The sequence below is a fragment of the Triticum aestivum genome, chromosome 6D, assembly GCF_018294505.1.
Source record: "Triticum aestivum cultivar Chinese Spring chromosome 6D, IWGSC CS RefSeq v2.1, whole genome shotgun sequence".
Taxonomy (NCBI): Eukaryota; Viridiplantae; Streptophyta; class Magnoliopsida; order Poales; family Poaceae; genus Triticum; species Triticum aestivum.
In genome coordinates this window covers 171,797,344-171,818,467 of record NC_057811.1, presented here as the reverse complement: position 1 = coordinate 171,818,467, position 21,124 = coordinate 171,797,344, and the positions used below count along the sequence as shown (strand labels likewise).

At 46.5% G+C, this 21,124-nt stretch overlaps 1 protein-coding gene across 4 annotated transcripts; it reads right to left on the bottom strand.

Annotated features, from left to right (window-relative positions):
- Positions 1 to 15,401: 15,401 nt before the first annotated feature.
- On the bottom strand, positions 15,402 to 20,901 carry LOC123144353 (uncharacterized). Of its 4 annotated transcripts, none has more exons than XR_006471387.1 (4): positions 20,173 to 20,901; positions 19,882 to 19,946; positions 15,793 to 16,045; positions 15,402 to 15,684 (listed from the first exon to the last, which is right to left on the bottom strand). XR_006471387.1 is itself a non-coding variant. In XM_044563457.1 (2 exons), the coding sequence occupies exon 1, from the start codon at positions 20,864 to 20,866 to the stop codon at positions 20,174 to 20,176; it is 693 nt and encodes a 230-aa protein (XP_044419392.1). In that variant the 5' UTR covers positions 20,867 to 20,901; the 3' UTR covers positions 19,744 to 19,946; position 20,173. The 4 variants fall into 4 exon arrangements, 1 of the variants encoding a protein (XP_044419392.1); XR_006471388.1 differs by having other exon boundaries at positions 15,793 to 16,042; XR_006471389.1 differs by having other exon boundaries at positions 15,793 to 15,916.
- Positions 20,902 to 21,124: the final 223 nt, after the last annotated feature.

The window sequence follows — 21,124 nt, the reverse complement described above, 5'->3', positions numbered from 1 at the left end:
CAACTCCTTGGCCGAAGTCGAGTCTAGTCATTGCAAACTTTTACTAACATGGCTGTGTGGCTTACGGGCCCACGTCGCCATTGGGTGGTATTAGGATCTTTTACTCCTCGTCTATACTCTGGGACCCTGATCTCTCTTCTATTCGGGTTAAATGATTTTTACTAACTCTAACACTAGGTTCTCGTAACTACTTCCTCCCGGAGAGCCCTTACTCCAGATGATTGCTTGGTGCACCGAAGGATCCCGAAGATACTCTGCGATGTTCTCTCGAGACTTTGTGCCATCGCTTTTGCAATTCCCTTCCATCGATAAATCCCCTATGGATAACCACGTACACCTGTCCTTCATACAATCATTTCCCTTGATCTTGTTATTACAAGATACCCCAAAATTCTCTCTATTGTTCTGAAAATCCTTTGAGATACTACCTTGCAATTCTTTGCCACATGATTACCCCTACGGGTAATTCCTCGCTCTTACCGAGTATCCGCTCATCCCCAGTTGTTCATGTGTTTCACAAAATTCTTCGAAATGCTATCCGATCTTTCGAGAATCCTCTGTAGCCTATGGCTCTTGAAATTCTTGTCTGTCTGCATTATGGTTAATTCCAAATGCCTAGAAATATTCATTGACGTTCTTTGCCTTTATCATCTTGGGTCCCTTGATTCAATATGTTGCGAATGCTCGCAATCCTCAATTAGATCCTAGAAGTCATCCTTTAGGCTCAGACGTCATTTTAAACATGAGCTGGATCTCGATCAATCAAATTGCCATCGATTGTACCCTTAAGCCTACTCAACTTATCCATCCTTGATCAGAGTGTTGCTTCTGATCCCTTGATTTGGAAATCATAATTATTTTGCATTTGAGCTTTGAATTAGTCAGTTGTTTCTATAATCAGATCTCCTTGCATTCTTCTTCCTCTGGTTGAGTACCGATGCTCACATCAGATCCCTTGAGGACCACCGAATCCTTTGTTGAATTATCATCCGACAGTGTCCTTCATATACAAAACCTCGAGAAGTTCTCTTCCCCTGATACATAGTGCCTTTGGTAATTCGTATTCTCTTATTTGGACAACCATGCTCTACTATCGAGCTTGAGTTATTTACCCCTGGAGTTTTTGGTATATGTTCCTAAGATGCCTCGGTGGGTTGAACATATGCCTTCCCTAACATGTGTGAACTCGAAAGTTATGCGGGTTATACTCTACTGGCTTTTCGTCAGATAAAATTTCAACGCTACTACTTCATGGAAAGTGAGTAGTGAATGAAGATTATGCATTGGAGAAGTGGGAGTCGACCTTGAACTTTGTGTTCATGCCCGTGGACATGATGTAGATCTTATCATGGAAGCTCCTCTTAAAATTTATTAATTCCTTGGTATAAGTTCATCTTATATCTGGGGTTTGGTCCTTTGCAACCGTGGTTCCCACCATGATTATTCTCCTTTGGTTCTATTTCTCAAACAAGTTAAAGTACTTGCCTTCTGCAGATCAATACGCCTGCCCAAACCTCTACTCTTCTCTACCTTCGAGTTTTACCCTCTGTTATCTCGAGAATATAACGAAACTACTCCTTATGAGTTCTTCATCTACTATTATTCTCACCGATTCCAAATTTTCCCCGGGTTCTGAGTTGTTAGACACTTAAGGACATCGACAACGGAATCGAGTCCGCACTGCGATTCAACGAGGATTAGAGATCTTCATTGCTTACAAGTTTAATACTCCATCATGTCTTTCCTAGCCTGAACGGCTACATCATTATCATGCTAATTTTAACTGTGCTACCTGGTCCTTCTTCCCGGAGTACAAATTTCGATGGTGAGCTAATCTTACGTCGATCTTCCTCGTCATATCATTTCTCCTTGAACAACAACTTGATTTCGAGTTTGTGTCGTACCCATGGTTCCAATAGCCATTGGCTTCATCATTCCTTTGACTCTATGCCATCGCCGATCGATTACATCTTCATGGAATCTCTCGACAAATGTGTCGTGATCATAATCAGCATTCTGAGCTCTTCCAGGATATCAATTGAATTCATGATGAGAAATACCATCCTTGCCCTCGATGATTTGTGTTATCATCGACCACTTTATTGCCTTCCGTTCAACACAAACTTGTTCATGATTTGTGTTATACCTTGAGATCCCTTCTATCCAGCATTTGTTCTTCTTTACCTTGGAGTATTGCCATCTTTTATGTCAAGAATGTTGTGAGAATTTCACCACCTCTTAAGAATTCTTGATACAGTGATGCTTCTCGCCATCACCATTCTTCTTGGTCCCCGTGTTGCTTCCAACCGGAATACCAATAGGTGGGCGGTGCTGTTTGGATTCTGTACTTCTAGCAACCCTATTGCTTTGAAGTTAATGATCAATAGTTCATTCTTAGCCTATTGGTTATTGAATCACCATTCTAACAATTGATCAGGCTACCTATGCCCATATTTCGGGCGCACCTTTCAACCAATGTTTAAATTGTGTATGTTTTCCTCGAGCATACATCATTATATCATTTGATTCGACAAATGTTATCTCCTTGTTCACATCATTGTGGAAATTCATCTTGTCGGAAATCTTGATGAATTGTCGCTGAGTCCCTCAGTCACCTCCTCGTCCTCTCCTTGGTTTGATGATGAACTCTTGTTTCGGAACTCGCTTCCATAGTTCAATTCCCGAGAATCTTACAATGTCATCTCGACAATTTGTGTTGCACTTTTCTTCTCAGGCATCCTGAATCTGAGTTATCCTAACACCAATCAGATCTGAATCTTGGTCAGATATGATGGTTGGAACATATTTCCGAGAGTTATAACATTGGTCTTTATGTGACCCGGTAAGGTGATGTCGTGCCTAGCACACCTGGCCGGAGGACCTATTGTTATAGTTTCCTTTTTAGCAAAGTTATCCATTCTTCCATGAGGAAATTGTAAGACTTATTCTATGAGTGTTCCTGATGGATCCTTTGTGTATCCAAAGTCTGACGTTTGCTTGAAGACCATGTCAATGCTATCTCGAAGCATGTCTGTGGTACTCTGATCTTCAATAAGAACATTGGAAGCACAATACTAAAAAATTTATTGCTCAATTATCCAAACACCGCTGTAAGGGTAATGTCATGAAATTTCTCTCCCCTACCTAAAGAGTTTTCTACATTATATCCTGTCATGGATATCATGCTCTGCTTGTCCTTGGGAAGGATATACCCTTGAAATATGTGTTTAAACACATTTTCCTTTCCATTGCCCTGTTTAATCTGATAAGCATATTTTCCTTTCCATTGGTTGGTTTAACGTTGCTTGTGATCTATATGATCTAAGCAGTAATATTCTCCTGCTTATGTAAACATCTCGGTGTACAATTCTGTCATCAAGACCCTGTTACTATTGTTGATGACATTCCGGTAGCCACTGATGGATGAGAACTTTGCCTATCGGTCCGCCTCGTTCAACGAGCAGGAAAATGATTCTCTTCGTCCCTCGCCCTTGGTACCGATGTTGTTGCCGACATAACCGACAGACTATCCTCTGACATGCCTTGCTTACATGATCATGCAAGACGTCACCGCCCTTCCTGCTTTTAACCCACATTGTGGGCCCATAACCCACAGTTCCACAGGATCGAAACCTGACTCCACTGTAAACCCCCTGTTCCCAAGGTTGTTCCTCGCGCGTGGCCTCGTAAGTAATTCATGAGCCACCTTCCGAGAGATCATCAATTCTGTTATCAGACACAACACTTATTCCCATAGGTCTTAACCACTCTCACATTCTGATTCAGGCAACGAACGATTGCCTATCTGCTTGGAACTTCTTATTACACCTTCTTACTCTACTCTCGATGACTTTGTTAAATGTCAACTCAAGAGATACCTCTATACCTCATTCACTGAGATAGCCCCTAGGTACCTAACATGTGTTGAACTCCGTCCTTCCCGAGTTTTTCCACTTAACTTTCCCTAAGTACGACGGAGATCCTGAAGAAAGGGTGACGACTTCATCATGATGACCTGAAGCAGAGAAATGAAGACGTCAATGTAATGGATCGACCTCTTCGAGAAGAGCAACCAAGGCCGAGAAGATCCGTTAGAATTTCGTAACTAGACATCCCCCTTCTCTACCTCTTAAATCTAGGGACGAGATTTCTTGTAGTGGAGGAGAATTGTGACGTCCGGATAATCAAGCTACAATAATCTCTGCTAATGATGCCACGTCACCTCGATTACTGTTGCTAATCTCGTGTTAATTCGAAACCGATTCAAATTCATATTCAAAATCAAGCAAACAATCAAACTTTTCAAATATTAAAACTAAAATGTTCGGAGTGAACCAAATATTGCATAAGAAATTATGGTGGAGAAACCACACCTTTATAAAATGTTTAAATACTATAAGCTGAATAAAACAGTAGCGAAAACTATTATTTAAATACTTTTAAATATTAAATAATTACGAAACTATTTTAGCTTGGGTAGCAAATTAATGTGGCAGTGGTATATTTGACATACTAAATTTAGGTGTTGTTTTGACATTTTATAAATTGAACTAAATTAAAGTTTGAAAGAAACAGTAAAGGAAAAATAAATAAAAAGGAAAAATCAAAACAAAAACAAAACAAAAAGAAAAAGAAAGTAAAAGCCCCCCCTCACTGGGCTTCGGCCCAGCTGGCCACTGGGCTAGCCAGGCCGGCCCAGCCGGCTCACTCCACTCCCCCATATCCCCCCTATCTAGGAAACCCTAGATCGAACCACCCTACTTCCCCCACTCCCTCTCGCTCCCCCCTCCCGATCCGATCTGGATCGGGGCTACGACCCCATCGCCGCTCGACGTCCTGGACGCCGCCGCCCGACGCCATCACCGGACCCCGCCGCCGCCCGTCGCCTCGTCCTCCTCGTCTCCTCTCCGGCGACGCGTCCCCGTCCTCCTTCCCAAAGGCTCCACCGAGCCTCACCGCCCCCCTGCTCACCAACGCGGGTGAGAACCCCGTCGCCTCCCGCCTCTACTCCTGCGCCCGCCGTGGCCTCGCTCACGCCCACTGCCCCGCGGTCGCGCTCACCGCGCCAGGTCTCCGCGCTCGCTGCGACTAGGCCGCGCTCCCGCGCGCCCATGGCCACGCCTACCTGCTCCGCCACAGCCTCGCGTGACCCCGCTGCTCGCCCGCCGCCCCACTGCCGCGCTACTGCGCTGCCGCCGTTGTGCCCGCACTGTCGCCGCGCTCGACCGCGCGCCCTGCGCGTCCTGGTCAACCCCTGTCCCGCGCTCCTCCTTCCCGCTCCGCGCCTGATCAGGCGCCCCGCTCACGCCACGGCCGCGCCGCGCCTTGCGCCCTCCTGCACCGCGCCTCGTGCGCCCCCCTGCTGAAGCCCTGCTGCGCGCCCATGCGCGCCCGCCCACGCGGGGCCGTCCCGACCGCCGCTCGCTCACCGGCCGGCCCATGCTGGCCTCGCCTACGCCGGCCTGGTGACCTGCCAGGTCCGCCGACCCCCCACGCCTCTGGGCATGCGCCCGCTCAGGCTGCACCCAGCTCCCGCAACCGTGGTGCCTGTTCGGGCGGCGCCCGCAGCACCCGAACCCACTATGGCCCTTAGGGCCAATGACATGTGGGGCCCCAGCCCCACAATGGTTTTAAAATAAATGAATAAATAAAACGATAAAAAATAAAAGTATAATTAATTAGTTAATTAATTAACTTAAATAATCCTGTTAATTAACCTTAATGGTCTGATTAGATAAACAGTCACTGACAGGTGGGACCCACCTGTCAGGTTGACCAGGTCAACGGTCAGAGTTGACCGCTGACATCATGCTGATGTCATAAATGCATTTTAGAATTAAATTAACTCTGTTAATTCTAGAAAATGATAGAATCCTTTTAAAATTAATATAAAATAAACCGTTGCTCGGATGAAAAAACTTCGTACATGGATGTTGCTCAAAACGACGAGCCGAATCTGGATATGTAGCATGTTCGTCCCACATCCCTAGCATAGCGAACACGCAACTTTCCCCCTCCGGTTCATCTGCCCGAAAATGCGAAACACCGGGGATACTTTCCCGTATGTTTCCCCCCTTCGCCGGTATCACCTCCTACCGCGTTAGGGCACACCTAGCACCGCTCATTGTCATGTCATGCATGGTCATGCTTATGTTTGCATTATATTTATTGTTTCTTCCGCCTCTTCTCTCGCTAGACACCGAGACCGATGCCGCTGCTACCCAGTATGATTACGGTGTTGACGACCCCTCCTTCTCGGCTGAGCTTCAAGGCAAGCCCCCCCTTGATCACTAGATATCGCCTATTCCTTCTCTCTACTACTTGCATTAGAGTAGTGTAGCATGTTACTGCTTTCGGTTAATCCTATTCTGCTGCATAGCCTGTCATTGTTGCTACAGTTGTTACCCTTACCTGCAATCCTAAATGCTTAGTATAGGATGCTAGTATTCCATCAGTGGCCCTACATTCTTCTCCGTCTGCCATGCTATACTATCAGGCCGTGATCACTCGGGAGGTGAACACGGGTATATACATACTACACTATTATACATGATACATTGTGGTGACTAAAGTCGGGTCGGCTCGTAGAGTACCCGCAAGTGATTTCGATGTGGGGGCTGAAAGGACAGGTGGTTCCATCCCGGTAGTGGTGGTCCTGGGTTCCCGACGGCCCCCGACTATTACTTTGTGGCGGAGCGACAGGGCAGGTTGAGACCACCTAGGTGAGAGGTGGGCCTGACCCTGGTCGGCGTCCGTGGTTACTTCAAAGTTAACACGCTTAACGAGATCTTGGTATTTTATCTGAGTCTGGCCACTGGCCTATACGCACTAACCAACTACGCGGGAACAGTTATGGGCACTCGACGTCGTGGTATCAGCCGAAGCCTTCTTGACATCAGCGACTGAGCGGCACGCACCGGATTGGACTGGAACGCCTACTCTTGTATTAGGGAGGTTAGGTCTGCTTTCGGTCGCGTTCGCAACGTGCAAGTGAGTAACGGGCGATGGGCCTAGACCCCTGCGCGCATAGGATTTAGACCGGCGTGCTGACCTCTCTGTTGTGCCTAGGTGGGGCTGCGACGTGTTGATCTTCCGAGGTCAGGCATGACCTAGGAAAGTGTGTCCGGCTAGAGGGATCGAGCGTGTTGGGTAATGTGGTGCACCCCTGCAGGGAAGTTTATCTATTCGAATAGCCGTGATCCTCGGTAACAGGACGACCCGGAGTTGTACCTTGACCTTATGACAACCAGAACCGGATACTTAATAAAACACACCCTTTCAAGTGCCAGATACAACCCGGTGATCGCTCTCTAACAGGGCGACTAGGAGAGGATCGCCGGGTAGGATTATGCTATGCGATGATACTTGGTGAACTTACTATCTACTCTCTTCTACATGCTGCAAGATGGAGGCTGCTAGAAGCGTAGTCTTTGACAGGACTAGCTATCCCCCTCTTATTCTGGCATTCTGCAGTTCAGTCCACCAATATTGCCCCTTTACACTGATACCCATGCATATGTAGTGTAGCTCCTTGCTTGCGAGTACTTTGGATGAGTACTCACGGTTGCTTTTCTCCCTCTTTTCCCCCTTTCCATTCTTCTCGGTTGTCGCAACCAGATGCTGGAGCCCGGGAGCCAGACGCCACTGTCGACGATGACTCCTGCTACACCGGAGGTGCCTACTACTACGTGCAGGCCACTGACGACGACCAGGAGTAGTTTAGGAGGATCCCAGGAAGGAGGCCTGCGCCTCTTTCGATCTGTATCCCAGTTTGTGCTAGCCATCTTATGGCAACTTGTTTAACTTATGTCTGTACTCAGATATGGTTGCTTCCGCTGACTCGTCTATGATCGAGCACTTGTATTCGAGCCCCCGAGGCCCCTGGCTTGCATTATGATGCTTGTATGACTTATTTATGTTTTTAGAGTTGTGTTGTGATATCTTCCCGTGAGTCCCTGATCTTAATCGTACACGTTTGCGTGCATGATTAGTGTACGATTGAATCGGGGGCGTCACACATGATATGGCCAACATCATCTTGTGCCTTTGATCTCCATCTCCAAAGCACAGTCATGATCTCCATCGTCACCGGCTTGACACCTTGATCTCCATCGTAGCGTCGTTGTCGTCTCGCTAACTATTGCTTCTACAACTATCGCTAACGCATAGTGATAATGTAAAGCAATTACATGGCGATTGCATTACATACAATAAAGCGACAACCATAAGGCTCCTGCCAGTTGCCGATAACTTTTACAAAACATGACCATCTCATATAATAACGTATATCACATCATGTCTTGACCATATCACATCACAACATGCCCTGCAAAAACAAGTTAGACATCCTCTACTTTGTTGTTGCAAGTTTTACGTGGCTGCTACGGGCTTCTAGTAAGAACTGTTCTTACCTAGGCATGAAAACCACAACGATTTTTCGTCAAGTTTGTTGTTTTAACCTTCAGCAAGGACCGGCCGTAGTCAAATTCGATTCAACTAAAGTTGGAGAAACAGACACCCGCCAGCCACCTTTATGCAAAACAAGTTGCATGTCTGTCGGTGGAACCGGTCTCATGAACGTGGTCATGTAAGGTTGGCCCGGGCCGCTTCATCCAACAATACCGCCGAATCAAAATAAGACATTGGTGGTAAGTAGTATGACTATGATCGCCCACAACTCTTTGTGTTCTACTCGTGCATATCATCTACGCATAGACCTGGCTCGGATGCCACTGTTGGGGAACGTAGCATGCAATTTCAAAAAAATTCCTACGATCACGCAAGATCTATCTAGGAGATGCATAGCAATGAGAGGGGGAGAGTGTGTCCACGTTTCCTCGTAGACCGAAAGCGGAAGCGTTAGCTTAACGCGGTTGATGTAGTCAAACGTCTTCGCGATCCAACCGATCAAGCACCGAACGTACAACACCTCCGAGTTCTGCACACGTTCAGCTCGATGACATCCCTCGAACTCTTGATGCAGCAAAGTGTCGAGGGAGAGTTTCGTCAGCACGACGGTGTGGTGACGGTGATGGTGATGTGATCCGCGCAGGGCTTCGCCTAAGCACTACGACAATATGACCGGAGGAGTAAACGGTGGAGGGGGCACCACACACAGCTAAGAAACAATTGATGTGCTTTGGGGTGCCCCCTGCCCCCGTATATTAAGGAGGAGAGGGGAGGAGGCCCGCCCTAGGGGGCGCGCCAAGTGGGGGGAAACCCACTAGGACTCCTAGTCTTTTTCGCCACCCCCCCCTTCCTTCTTTCGGAGGGGGGAAAGGGGAAGGAGAGGGGGAGGGAGAAGGAAAGGGGGGCCGCGCCCTCTCCCCTTGTCCAATTCAGACTCCCCATGGGGGGGCACGCCACCCCTTGTGGGTTGCCCTCTCTCGCCCCTATGGTCCATAGTGGCCCATTACTTTCCCCGGGGGGTTCCGGTAACCCCTCGGTACTCCGATAAATATCTGAAACACTCTGAAACCATTCCGGTGTCCGAATACTATCGTCCAATATATCCGTCTTTATCTCTCGACCATTTCGAGACTCCTCATCATGTCCGTGATCTCATCCGGGACTCCGAACAATCTTCGGTCACCAAAACACATAACTCATAATACAAATCGTCATCGAACGTTAAGCGTGCGGACCCTACGGGTTCGAGAACTATGTAGAAATGATCGAGACACATCTCCGATCTATAACCAACAGCGGAACCTGGATGCTCATATTGGTTCCTACATATTCTACGAAGATCTTTATCGGTCAAACCGCAATGACAACATACGTCATTCCCTTTGTCACGGTATGTTACTTGCCCGAGATTCGATCGCCGGTATCTTCATACCTAGTTCAATCTCGTTACCGGCAAGTCTCTTTACTCGTTCCGTAATGCATCATCCCGTAACTAACTCATTAGTCACATTGCTTGCAAGGCTTATCATGATGTGCATTACCAAGAGGGCCCAGAGATACCTCTCCGATACTTGGAGTGACAAATCCTAATCTCGATCTATGCCAACCCAACAAGTACCTTCGGAGACACCTGTAGAGCATCTTTATAATCACCCAGTTACGTTGTGACGTTTGATAGCACACAAGGTGTTTCTCCGGTATTCGAGAGTTGCATAATCTCATAGTCAAAGGAATATGTATAAGTCATGAAGAAAGCAATAGCAATAAAACTTAACGATCATTAGGCTAAGCTAACGGGTGGGTCTTGTCCATCACATCATTCTCCTAATGATGTGATCCCGTTTATCAAATGACAACACATGTCTATGGTTAGGAAACTTAACCATCTTTGATTAACGAGCTAGTCAAGTAGAGGCATACTAGGGACACTTTGTTTTGTCTATGTATTCACACATGTATCAAGTTTCCGGTTAATACAATTCTAGCATGGATAATAAACATTTATCATGATATAAGGAAATATAAATAACAAATTTATTATTGCCTCTAGGGCATATTTCCTTCAGGTAGTCCACTTGAAATTCTTGGTTTGTTTTAGCAATATGTAGAGGGGTAGAGCTTTTTCCCCGAGTCTTGAGATAAAGCGGCTTAGTGCAGCCATGCAGCCTGCCAACTTTTGGACATGTTTGAGTTCGGTTGGTGCCTCTAGTCGGCCCAGGGCTTGAATTTTGGCTGGGTTGGCTTCGATTCCTCAGCCGGACACAATGAAGCCGAGGAGTTTGAATGCTGGTACACCGAAGACGCATTTTTCAGGGTTGAACTTGATTTGATATTCCCGTAGGCTGGTAAATTTTTCGCGAAGGTTGTCGACTAGCTGCCTGATGTGTTTAGTTTCAACAACCACATCATCGACATAAGCCTCAACGGTTTTACCGATGTGTTTTTTCAGACATGTTTGGATCATGCGATGTTACGGTGCACCGACATTTTTCAGTTCGAAAGGCATTGTGTTCAAGCAGAATGGCCTATAGGGCGTGACAAATGCGGTCGCATTCTGGTCGGATTCCTTCATCTTTATCTGATGGTATCCCGAGTAGGCGTCTAGGAAGCACAGTGAGTCATGCCCTGTTGTTGCATCCACGATCTGGTCAATGCGTGGTAGGGGGAAGGGGTCCTTAGGGCAGGCCTTGTTGAGGTCCTTAAAATCGATGCACAAGCGCCAGGACATATCCTTCTTGGGTACCATGACTAGATTAGCTAGACAGTAGTACATTTCCGCGACTCCTTCATCATCCTTCATCTTGAACTTGTCAAGTTGACTTTGAAGCACATCCAACTTGGATTCCTTGACGGAATCGGTGCCTTCATGCATATTAACCAAAGTATCCCAAACTTCCTTGGCATTCTCAAGGCGGCTGGTTTTGTTGAACTCCTCGGGGCACAATGCATTTGAAGAGTATGTCACATGCTTGAGCATTGTATTATAACATCTTCAACTCTTCCATTGTTGCTTCACGATCCAGAATTTTTCTATCTTCAAAGAATTCACCTTGCAAGCCAATACGAACAATTGCCCATTTGGCGGGGTTATAACCAAGAATATGCATTTTCATCTTATGCTTCCAACTAGCAAAGTTAGTACCATCAAAGCAAGGACCTCTACGGTGATAACTGCCCTCACTAGAAGCCATACTTCTCCTTAGTGTTTGAGCCAAAGCAATGGAGACCAAAATTCTGATACCACTTGTAGGATCGTAAGTAGGTCTAGAGGAGGTGATTACACTACTTGCCCAATAAAAACCTAGCATTTTCCGAATTTTAGTTCTTGACAGATTTGAGCAATTCTAACAAGTCTACAAACACCCTACACATGCAAGTCTAATAGAGTAGTAGCGGAAAATAAAGACTTTGCAAGTGATAGTAAGTAAAGGAAGGGTTTGGAGACATGCAAATTGCTATGGGGACATGAAGATTTTTCCTGTGGTTCCAATAGGTGGTGCTATCTTACATCCACGTTGATGGAGGCTTCAATCCACGAAGGATAACGATTGCGAAAGTCCATGTAGGGCTCCACCCACGAAGGGTCCACGAAGAAGCAACTTTGCCTATTCCACCATGGCGTACGCCCACGAAGGACTAGCCTCACTCAGGTAGATCTTCACGAAGTAGGCGATCTCCTTACCCTTATAAACTCTTGGTTCACTCCACATGATTTGAAGGCTCCCATGTGACACCTAACCAATCTAGGAGACACCACTCTCCAAAGGTTATAGATGTTGTTGTTGATGATGAACTCCTTGCTCTTGTGCTTCAAAAGAAAGAAGTCTCCCCAACACTCCAACAATCTCTCATAGATTTTGGCTATGTGGTAGGAGAGGGATTTGGGTGGAAAGCAATTTGAGGTGGCTAGAGGTCAAATTTCTATGGTTGAAGTGAAATCCCTTTGATCTCAACAGAAGGATATGGAGCTCTCTCAGAAAAATGGATGGGAAGTGTATGCTTCGCTCTGGTTGCTCTCTGAGAGTTGGTGGAATGGGTCGGGGTATATATAGGTAGCACCAAAAAATCAACCATTACACACTTTTGTGGGACCGGGTGAAACCACTCTGTGAGACCGATATGTGCAAGAGGTTTGAACTTTTAGGATTTTCGGTGAGACCGGATGAAACCTCTCGGTGAGATCGAGTCAAGCTGACCTAACCACTTTCCACACTTATAGGTGTCACCGATTGAAATCGATAAAAAATGTCGAGTCAATTTCAATTGGTAACAGAAGGTTCGCAAGTGCTCTTCGGTGGGACCAAAGGGCCAACTCGGTGAGACCGAGATGCTAGGGTTTAGGCAATGCCTATGTCAATTGTATCTCGGTGAGCCCGGGTGTATGTGTTTCGGTGGGATCGAGATGAACTTTAGGGTTGTGGACACAGTGGAATACGAGAGTGTGGTTGAGGATTATGGAGCAATATATCTAAGCATTTGGGTAGTTAGATCGTCATCAAAACCTCATCCCTTTTTAATAGTATTGACTTTCTATGAACTCAATGTGATCTTGGATCACTTAAATAAAAATGTAGAGTCTTGAAGCTTTGCCAATGTATGTCCTTAGCATTTTAAGGGGTCCACATTCACTTCAATTGTTGTACCTTGATTGAAATTTCCTAAAATATTCTTTGAGTAGGCATTAGTTCAATTATGTATATGTTGTGATGAATTACCAAAACCACCGAGGGACTAGATGCACTTCCATAAGCACTTATATAGTAGGCGATATTGCGAATTACGGACAATATTGTGGTTCGACAACCAATACCCGAATCATAAAAAATGTGATATTTCCTAGCGCCCCCCCCCCCCCCCAGACTAATAGTGGATGGATGACGCCACCGCTACTGCGACCGCTATTTAAAAACTTGATTGTAGTTATGATGCGCTAATACAAGTTTGTATATGTCGAGGGGAAGTGGACCTCCCCACCTCACTACACAACATGTACCCTGTTTGGGACTTCGAAGCCCAAAAAAGGACGACAAAAGGGGCCCAAACCTAAAGCGCTGACTTTGTAAACATGCCACCAATGGTTTCTTTACCTGAGAGGCTTCAAGGCTACAAGGACTCTAAGGTGGATACAAACAAGGAGACCAAGACAGAGATGGCCAAGGCAACCGATCAAGGAACCAATAAATGAGCGACGTCCCGAGGGAGATCATCATTTTCGATCGGAGCCAGAGGAACCCAAAGCCCCAAGATCTCCAAGATTAGCTTAGCAGATTAAATATGATATAGACATCCCATCTAGATCGCCCACTCCCAACTCACGAGTTCACCCCAAACTGAACACATCATGTACACGATCATTGTAATCCTTTAATAGCAAAGAGCTTTGTGAAGCTTGTCTCTCCTTCAACATCAAGGAAGACAAGGGCTTCTTCCTCGACAAACCAAAGGGGCCATGTAATGAATTCATGAGTGCAACGGGGACAATTGACCTCTTCATTTCCTTTATGAGGTTTGTAAAAATTTATATCACGTAGGACAGTTGCATATGAGAACTTCATGGTCGGGAGCAGGTCATCTCGGTAGCCTGGGGTTTCTGCTGGGGAGGGGGGTGAGAGATGCTGGGAGGCGTGAAGTTGCCAGTTCTGAGAGCGGAGGCGGCACGGGAGAACTTGTCAATGTAGTTTGCACTTTTTTATTGTCATACTAATGCTGATGAGTCTTTGTAATATGCTTTCAGGGCTGAGATGCATAACATAAGCATACATGAAAGAGTGTCACCTCTCTTGCGGCCAGGGTAGGCCTCAACGGTCCATCCATGATAGGAAATATAGACGGATGAAACCCGTTAAAAAAGTAACAGTCCACACAACATGTAACTGCCCAACATCATCACAACGTCACAAAACCAGTGATTGCACAATAACTTGACGAGATGTTACCAATCTTTTTACGGGACACAGAGCAATATTCTGTTTCAGCAAACCAGCCAATGATTTGATCATTTGGCACAACGCCAGTCAGTTTCTGCTATGTTTCGCCAACATAGTGTTGCATGCCTGCAGTTGTTGAACCAGAATTGAGCAGCAACACTCTGGTAGGGGTTGGACAAAATGTCACCAACCTGACGTCCTACTTGATACAGCTCTACATACAACTCAGCTTCAGAATGAGCTGCTATGTCCTTTGCCTGCAATTTGTAGCGCAGATAACAGAGATCGTCCGTGCTAGCAAAGAAATGAACTGCCAGACCTGTTGAATACTGCCAGGATGCATGTAGGCGTTAATTTGTACTAGTACCTCCGTTCTAAAATATAAGACGTTTTGGCAGGCTAAACTAGCCTACCAAAACACCTTATATTTTGGAATGGAGGTAGTAGTACAATAACTATGCAAACATGCTCTTCCTGACCTTCTGTATGGTCAAGGTTAAAGAAAATGCATGATTCATGCACCGGTTTTCTCATAGGATAAAATGGGATCATGTCAACAGAAATGTGAGTAGGATCAGAGGGAGTCATGTAAGGACTGAGACGCAAGTGGGGAATTTTGGATAGGTTCGTCCCTGATTAAGGGATTGAACGAGGAATCTTGCCTGAAGGAGGAGCAAAATCTAGCTACAGTACACTAGAGAAATTAGTTTACCTCCTTTCTTACTACTCATTCAAGCATCGAACAGAATACATATAGCCAGCCTGGCTTACAACGGTGAGGAATATAAACAATGACTAGTGAAAGTTCAGAGTAAAACAGTATCAACTGAAGTAATGCGACTGTAAGTAAAATGGATCACAGCCATTCAACCATCTGGTGCTCGAAGTAGTTCTACCGTCCGATAACTGAATCGGTATCTTCCTTATATGATATAGATACTGGTTCAGTAGGGTCCTGACACATCACCCTTGCAACAGTGACAAATAAAGATGAAGAGGCGAATTTTGGGTTTCTATCTATACGTTTGGGGTCCCCTGACAAGTTTTCTTCCAAAAAAAGGACGATGAGAAAATAAATAAATCCATTATTTGTGAAAGAAATGCTAATAAAGGCATCCAAGAGTAGAATGCGAGAATCAAAGATACAATTAACTGATTAACTCTGTTGCCCTATAGCTGTGGAGATGGATTGAGTACCTGTACTGCAGAAACACCACACTCAATAAATTCCCCTATGTACACTACAGATTATATCATGACTGATACGATTGTTCTAGTCCTCTGTACATGTCTACATGACAAAGATTCACCATCTGAGCTCTAGCAGGAAAAGAAAGCCTTAATGTACCTATCACAACAAAAATATCCCAGGTCAAATTTGTAAAATAAAACAAAACTGATGCCACAAATAATCCAACTTAATATTCCTCCAGTGAAAATAATTTTCTGTTGATACCTGTACTACTATGAAGACTATAATGAAGGGAATTGGTGGTGGTGGTCCGTTTCATTCTCCTCTCAGGCTCTCACCCCCTTGCACGTAGGATTGGCCTTCTCCTCCTTTGATTACATTTCCCTTCCTGCTATAGCCCAAGAGACAATATATTATGGTTGTCCTTAACAGGTCCTCATCCATCGCCTCCCCTCCACAACTCGAATTCAAATAAGACCACCTCGCTGCTCCTTCATCCCAGTTCTGCTTTATTCTTCTTTATTCAGAGCACAAAGACAGAAGACTGCATTACACACTGTGCAACTAATTTAATTACAACTTTGTTATGCCCAACAGACGTTTTGTGTGACGAATCTAGAAGTCTGAGGTCAGAGAGGCTTTAAAAAGGATGAAAGGAGGCAAGGCGATTGGCCCTGATTGTATACCCATTGAGGTCTGGAGAGGCCTTGGAGACATAAAGATAGTATGGCTAAGCTTTTTAACCTCATTTTTCGGTCAAACAAGATGCCCGAACAATGGAGGCGAAGTACATTAGTACCAATCTCCAAGAACAAGGGGGTGTCCAAAGTTTTACTAATTACCGTGAAACTAAGTTCATGAGAGAGAGAGAGAGAGAGAGAGAGAGAGAGAGAGAGAGAGAGAGCATCGCTTAAGAAGAACGACAAGCGTGACGAAAAATCAGTTTGGTTTCATGCCTGCGAGGTCGACCGTGGAAGCCACTTTCTTGGTACGATAACTTATAGAGAGATACATAGAGTAAAAGAAGGACATGCATATGGTGGCCATTAGCTTGGGGCCTACGATAAGATACCACAAAATGTCATGTGGTGGGCCTTGAAGAAACACAAACTCCCAACGTAGTACATTACCCTCATCAAGGGCATTTTCAATAATGTTGTGACAAGTGTTCGAACAAGTGATGGTGGCACTAATGACTTTCCAATTAAAATAGGGCTACACGTGGGTCAGCTTTGAGCCCTTATCTTTTTTTGTTTTGGTGATGGATGAGGTCATAAGTGATATACAAAGAGATATCCCAAGGTGTGCTCTTTGCGGATGATGTACTAGTATCCCTAGACGGGGGAGGGGGTACATATATGAACATCATATCCAATCTGTTCTGAAACAGCCATGTTTAGTTGAACATGCCAGTGTCACCATAACCTTAATAATTGATGTTTGATGTTTCAAGTTCAACATAAAACATGTTTAGAGTTTCAGATACTTAAAGTATTGACTCTGGTTTTTTAGGACTTATAGGTTCATAGACAAAGCAGTTGAGATACCCAGTAGCTCAGTTATGTTAAGCTTCATGCACTAGCCAACGCAACCAAAAGTCCGAACTGATGGAAAGGGCTAGTGCAATCCACATATACTGTAACACCCCCTCTCACGTGTGACGGGGAAGACAAGTCAACACGTGCAACCGGAAGAGAGCGACGGCGCGCGAAACTCACATATGACTAAGAGGCCTATACGTGGACACAAATGGGAGCTGGTAATGCTCAGGAAGAAAGAAGGGGTCATCTTTTTGATTTTTATTCCACCCTCATGTACCCTTCTTTGCATTTTTTCTAAAGCCTGTTCAACCTCATATCACCATTGCGAAAGCCAGGACTTGAACTCAAGACCTTGGGCTCTGATACCATGTTAGGAAAGCAACTCATCTCTATTGAAGGCCCATGGGGCATATATATATTACATAAGACTTGAGGTGCAAGGAAAGTAAACATAGACTAATACTTCCTAACAAGTGTCGTCGTAGCATGAAGAGTCTTCAAAACCTGTCGAGTCGCCAAAGGGGATACCGAAGAGATTGCACATCAGAGGAAGACGCTGCATCAATAGAAGATACAAGAGAAGTATCAAGAGAAGATGGGTTGTCAAAAGAAGATGGCACATCAAGAGAATGAAGCATTGCTTAAAGAATCATGGCCCATGAAAACCGACGGCGAAAGAAGCTCGACGGCAAGAGAATGGGCTTAGATTAAAAATGCAAAGAGAGGCCACAGAAATCCTATAGAGAGGACAATGACCAGAAAAAGGCTGACGGACAAAGCTATGGTGGACTCGTTTGGCATGAGAAACACAAAATATCAACGGATTTGGTGGACGCAGCGGAAATTATACTAGAAAACTAGGAAAAAGAGCACGCGACACCCCAAAAAAATTGCTTGAAGCGTGAGACAGCAGCTAGCAGGCACGGGCGAACGCAGTAGCAAATCATAGCAGCAAAGGGCAGTAGGAACAGCAGCAGCACGCAGATGGACATGCAAGCGCAGAGCATGCAATTGGGAGCAGAGCAACACAAGTGCAGAGACATAGCTAGGCAAGCAGCATACGCTGGTAGAGCCTCACATGGGGCAGCACTCGAATCGGGCAAGGAAGCAGCCGGGCAGGACGGTAGCCGGTGGATTGACAGAGGTGACCAGCGGATCGGCGACCTTGGACGGGATCCACGAGCAGAGAAGGCAGCCGGCGGCCCAACCTGGCTGACGCATGGACAACGCCAAAGAGATCGACATGTGCAGCCGCTCCTGACTGAATCAGCGGATGGCCTTGTCCATCGCGTGCAGCCGCTCCCGCCCTTGTCCAGCAGAGGCGTGCAGCCGCATCTGCAGCGGGGGCCAGGTCAGGGTGCTGACCAGCAGGCCGGGGTGATGTGCATGTGCAGATCAGGAGGGTAGCACATACGCAGCACGTTGATGTAGATTGAGGCATGCTGGAACAAGAGGGAGCAGCGTCAACCATCGGGGGAGAAGGGCAGCAGCGCGAGCAAGATTGGATCGGGAGATCGAGAGGAAGAACCCGATCGGGAGGGCGAGTTGCGGTGCCCGAAAAAAATAACCTAAGCTCTAATACCATGTTAAGCTTCATGCACTAGCCAACGCAACCAAAAGTCCGAACTGATGGAAAGGGGTAGTGCAATCCAAAAATATACTGTAACAAGTTAAAAGGGGTATATCAGTTGTCTCTAGTTACAATTCATCTTTCCTGGCATTTTTTTCCTGAGATGTGAACCATCGAATCAAAGCCGGATGGATGAAGTGGCGCCTAAGCTGCTGGCATTCTCTGTGACAAGAGAGTGCCACAAAAGCTTAAAGGCAAGTTCGACCCGCAATGTTGTATGGCGCTGAGTGTTGGCCGACTAAAAGGCGACATGTTCAACAGTTAGGTGTGGCGGAGATGCGTATGTTGAGATGGATGTGTGGCCACACGAGGAAGGATCGAGTCCGGAATGATGATATACGAGATAGAGTTGGAGTAGCACCAATTGAAGAGAAGCTTGTCCAACATCGTCTGAGATGGTTTGGGCATATTCAGCGCAGGCCTCCAGAAGCTCCAGTGCATAGCGGACGGCTAAAGCGTGCGGAGAATGTCAAGAGAGGGTGGGGTAGACCGAATTTGACATGGGAGGAGTCCGTTAAGAGAGACCTGAAGGATTGGAGTATCACCAAAGAGCTAGCTATGGACAGGGGTGCATGGAAGCTTGCTATCCATGTGCCAGAGCCACGAGTTGGTTGCGAGATCTAATGGGTTTCACCTCTAGCCTACCCCAACTTGTTTGGGACTAAAGGCTTTGTTGTTGTTGTTGTTGTGGAGTTATTCAGCACAGTACTTGCTTGCCCTCCACATCTTTGGGTGTTGAAGTGTGTTATTATTTCCATTTGTTAGCTTCCGATTATTCCATTCCATTTTCTCTCTAAAGTTCCATTTTGTGGGTAAGGAAACGTGTATTGACCTGGTCAGGTGCTGTCCAAACATGTATCGATACCTTATAATGTGATTGATATGTCCTATTGCTGTACAAACTTGTTGCTTGTCGCAAAGCATCTCTATGTGGAGTGCTAAACTAACCCAAAAATAACTATCAGGAACAGAACCAAGGCATATCAGGAATATACATGTTTAGAGTCTGAATTCTGGACAACATTCTGTGAGGAAGGAGGGAGATGGTACTAACAGTCAGCATACCCATTGGATTAAAATTGCATATTCAGTTAACCAACAACAGAGGGCCAAAGTAAGCAACACATCTTCAATGTAACTAACTACAGCAAAGCCACAAAGCATTATACATGTCACATTTACCATATTTGGTCTTCAAGGGGATCGTTCATTCCACCCCCAAATATATAACAATATAAAAACGAGTCCTGAAAAGAGAGAAACACTTGCATTTAGTACTCAGCATCAGACTTGTTACTACAGTATTTCAGTTCACAATGCTCTAACAAATTTCGTTTACATAATGCATAAGATCACTAATTTGTGTATCAAAATAACTCCTCCTTCTGCTCTCTTTGCGAAGCCTGTGTGATTCAACCCTAGATATTTTGCAACTTACAAGTTCAAGATAAGAATCAAGGTAAGTTTGCTTACATCAGTCACTCTCGTTGACTTCGCTGCCTGCGCCTGTCCGACGGAGGCCGTCGTGCGCAGTAGCCAGAGATGGGTCGATTGACGCGGCGGTCTTGAAGGAGTTCCTGGCTTCGGCAGTGAGGCCCTTCCTCTCGTAGCACTCGCCAAGCAGAGCATGAGCGCGGGGGTTCTCGGGGCTAAGGCGGACGGCCTCGGTGAGATCTGCGGCGGCCTGATCGAGGCGGCGGCGGCGGTTAAGCGCTAGCGCGATCTCGGCGCGCTTGGCGAGCGCGTCCCCGCGCTCCCGCGGTTCCAGGGATCGCGCGAGCGGCGGCGCCAGGGCGACGTCGAGGGTGCGCAGCGCGGGGAGGCGGTGACCCTGGAGGTCGAGGGCGAGGGCCTTGAGGATCAGCGGCGCTGCGTCGCGGGGGTCGAGCGCGATGGCGCGGTCGGCCTCGGCGAGGGCCGCGCGGGCGAGCGGGCCCGGGGGCTTCGGAGCAGCGGCTCGCGCGCGGGCGAGGAGCTGGGCACCCAGCGCGAAGTGCCGGCGCGATTGAGCGGCCGAGGAGCCGCTGGCGCCGCGGCGGAGACGATGGGCAACTCGGCGGGGGAGGGAGTGGAGGGCCACGAGCATACCCGCGGCGAGGACGAAGAGGAGGCACTGGACGACGGCCTCCGGCCAGGTAGCGGCGGCTCCAAAGGCCAGGACTGTCATGGCTTGATCTCGGTGCGGTTCAGCTTGGGTCGAGCTCACTCTACTAATGACTGTTAAAACTTAAAGTTGGAACTTATAATGAACGGAAACACTAAAAATCTTACCTGAGTTTGGGGTAATAACGGTACAGCCCCATACGCTCATACATACACTCATTTATATAAACGTATGCACCCAGGACCGCCGCCGGCGGCGGCTGTTGGCCTGCTAGTTTCTTCTCGAAACTATGTTGTAGGTGATCTTACGAGGGTTCTCCTC

Bases quoted from the DNA above. Each gene is read 5' to 3' on its own strand.
- LOC123144353 (XM_044563457.1), bottom strand. From the start codon at position 20,866: ATGACAGTCCTGGCCTTTGGAGCCGCCGCTACCTGGCCGGAGGCCGTC.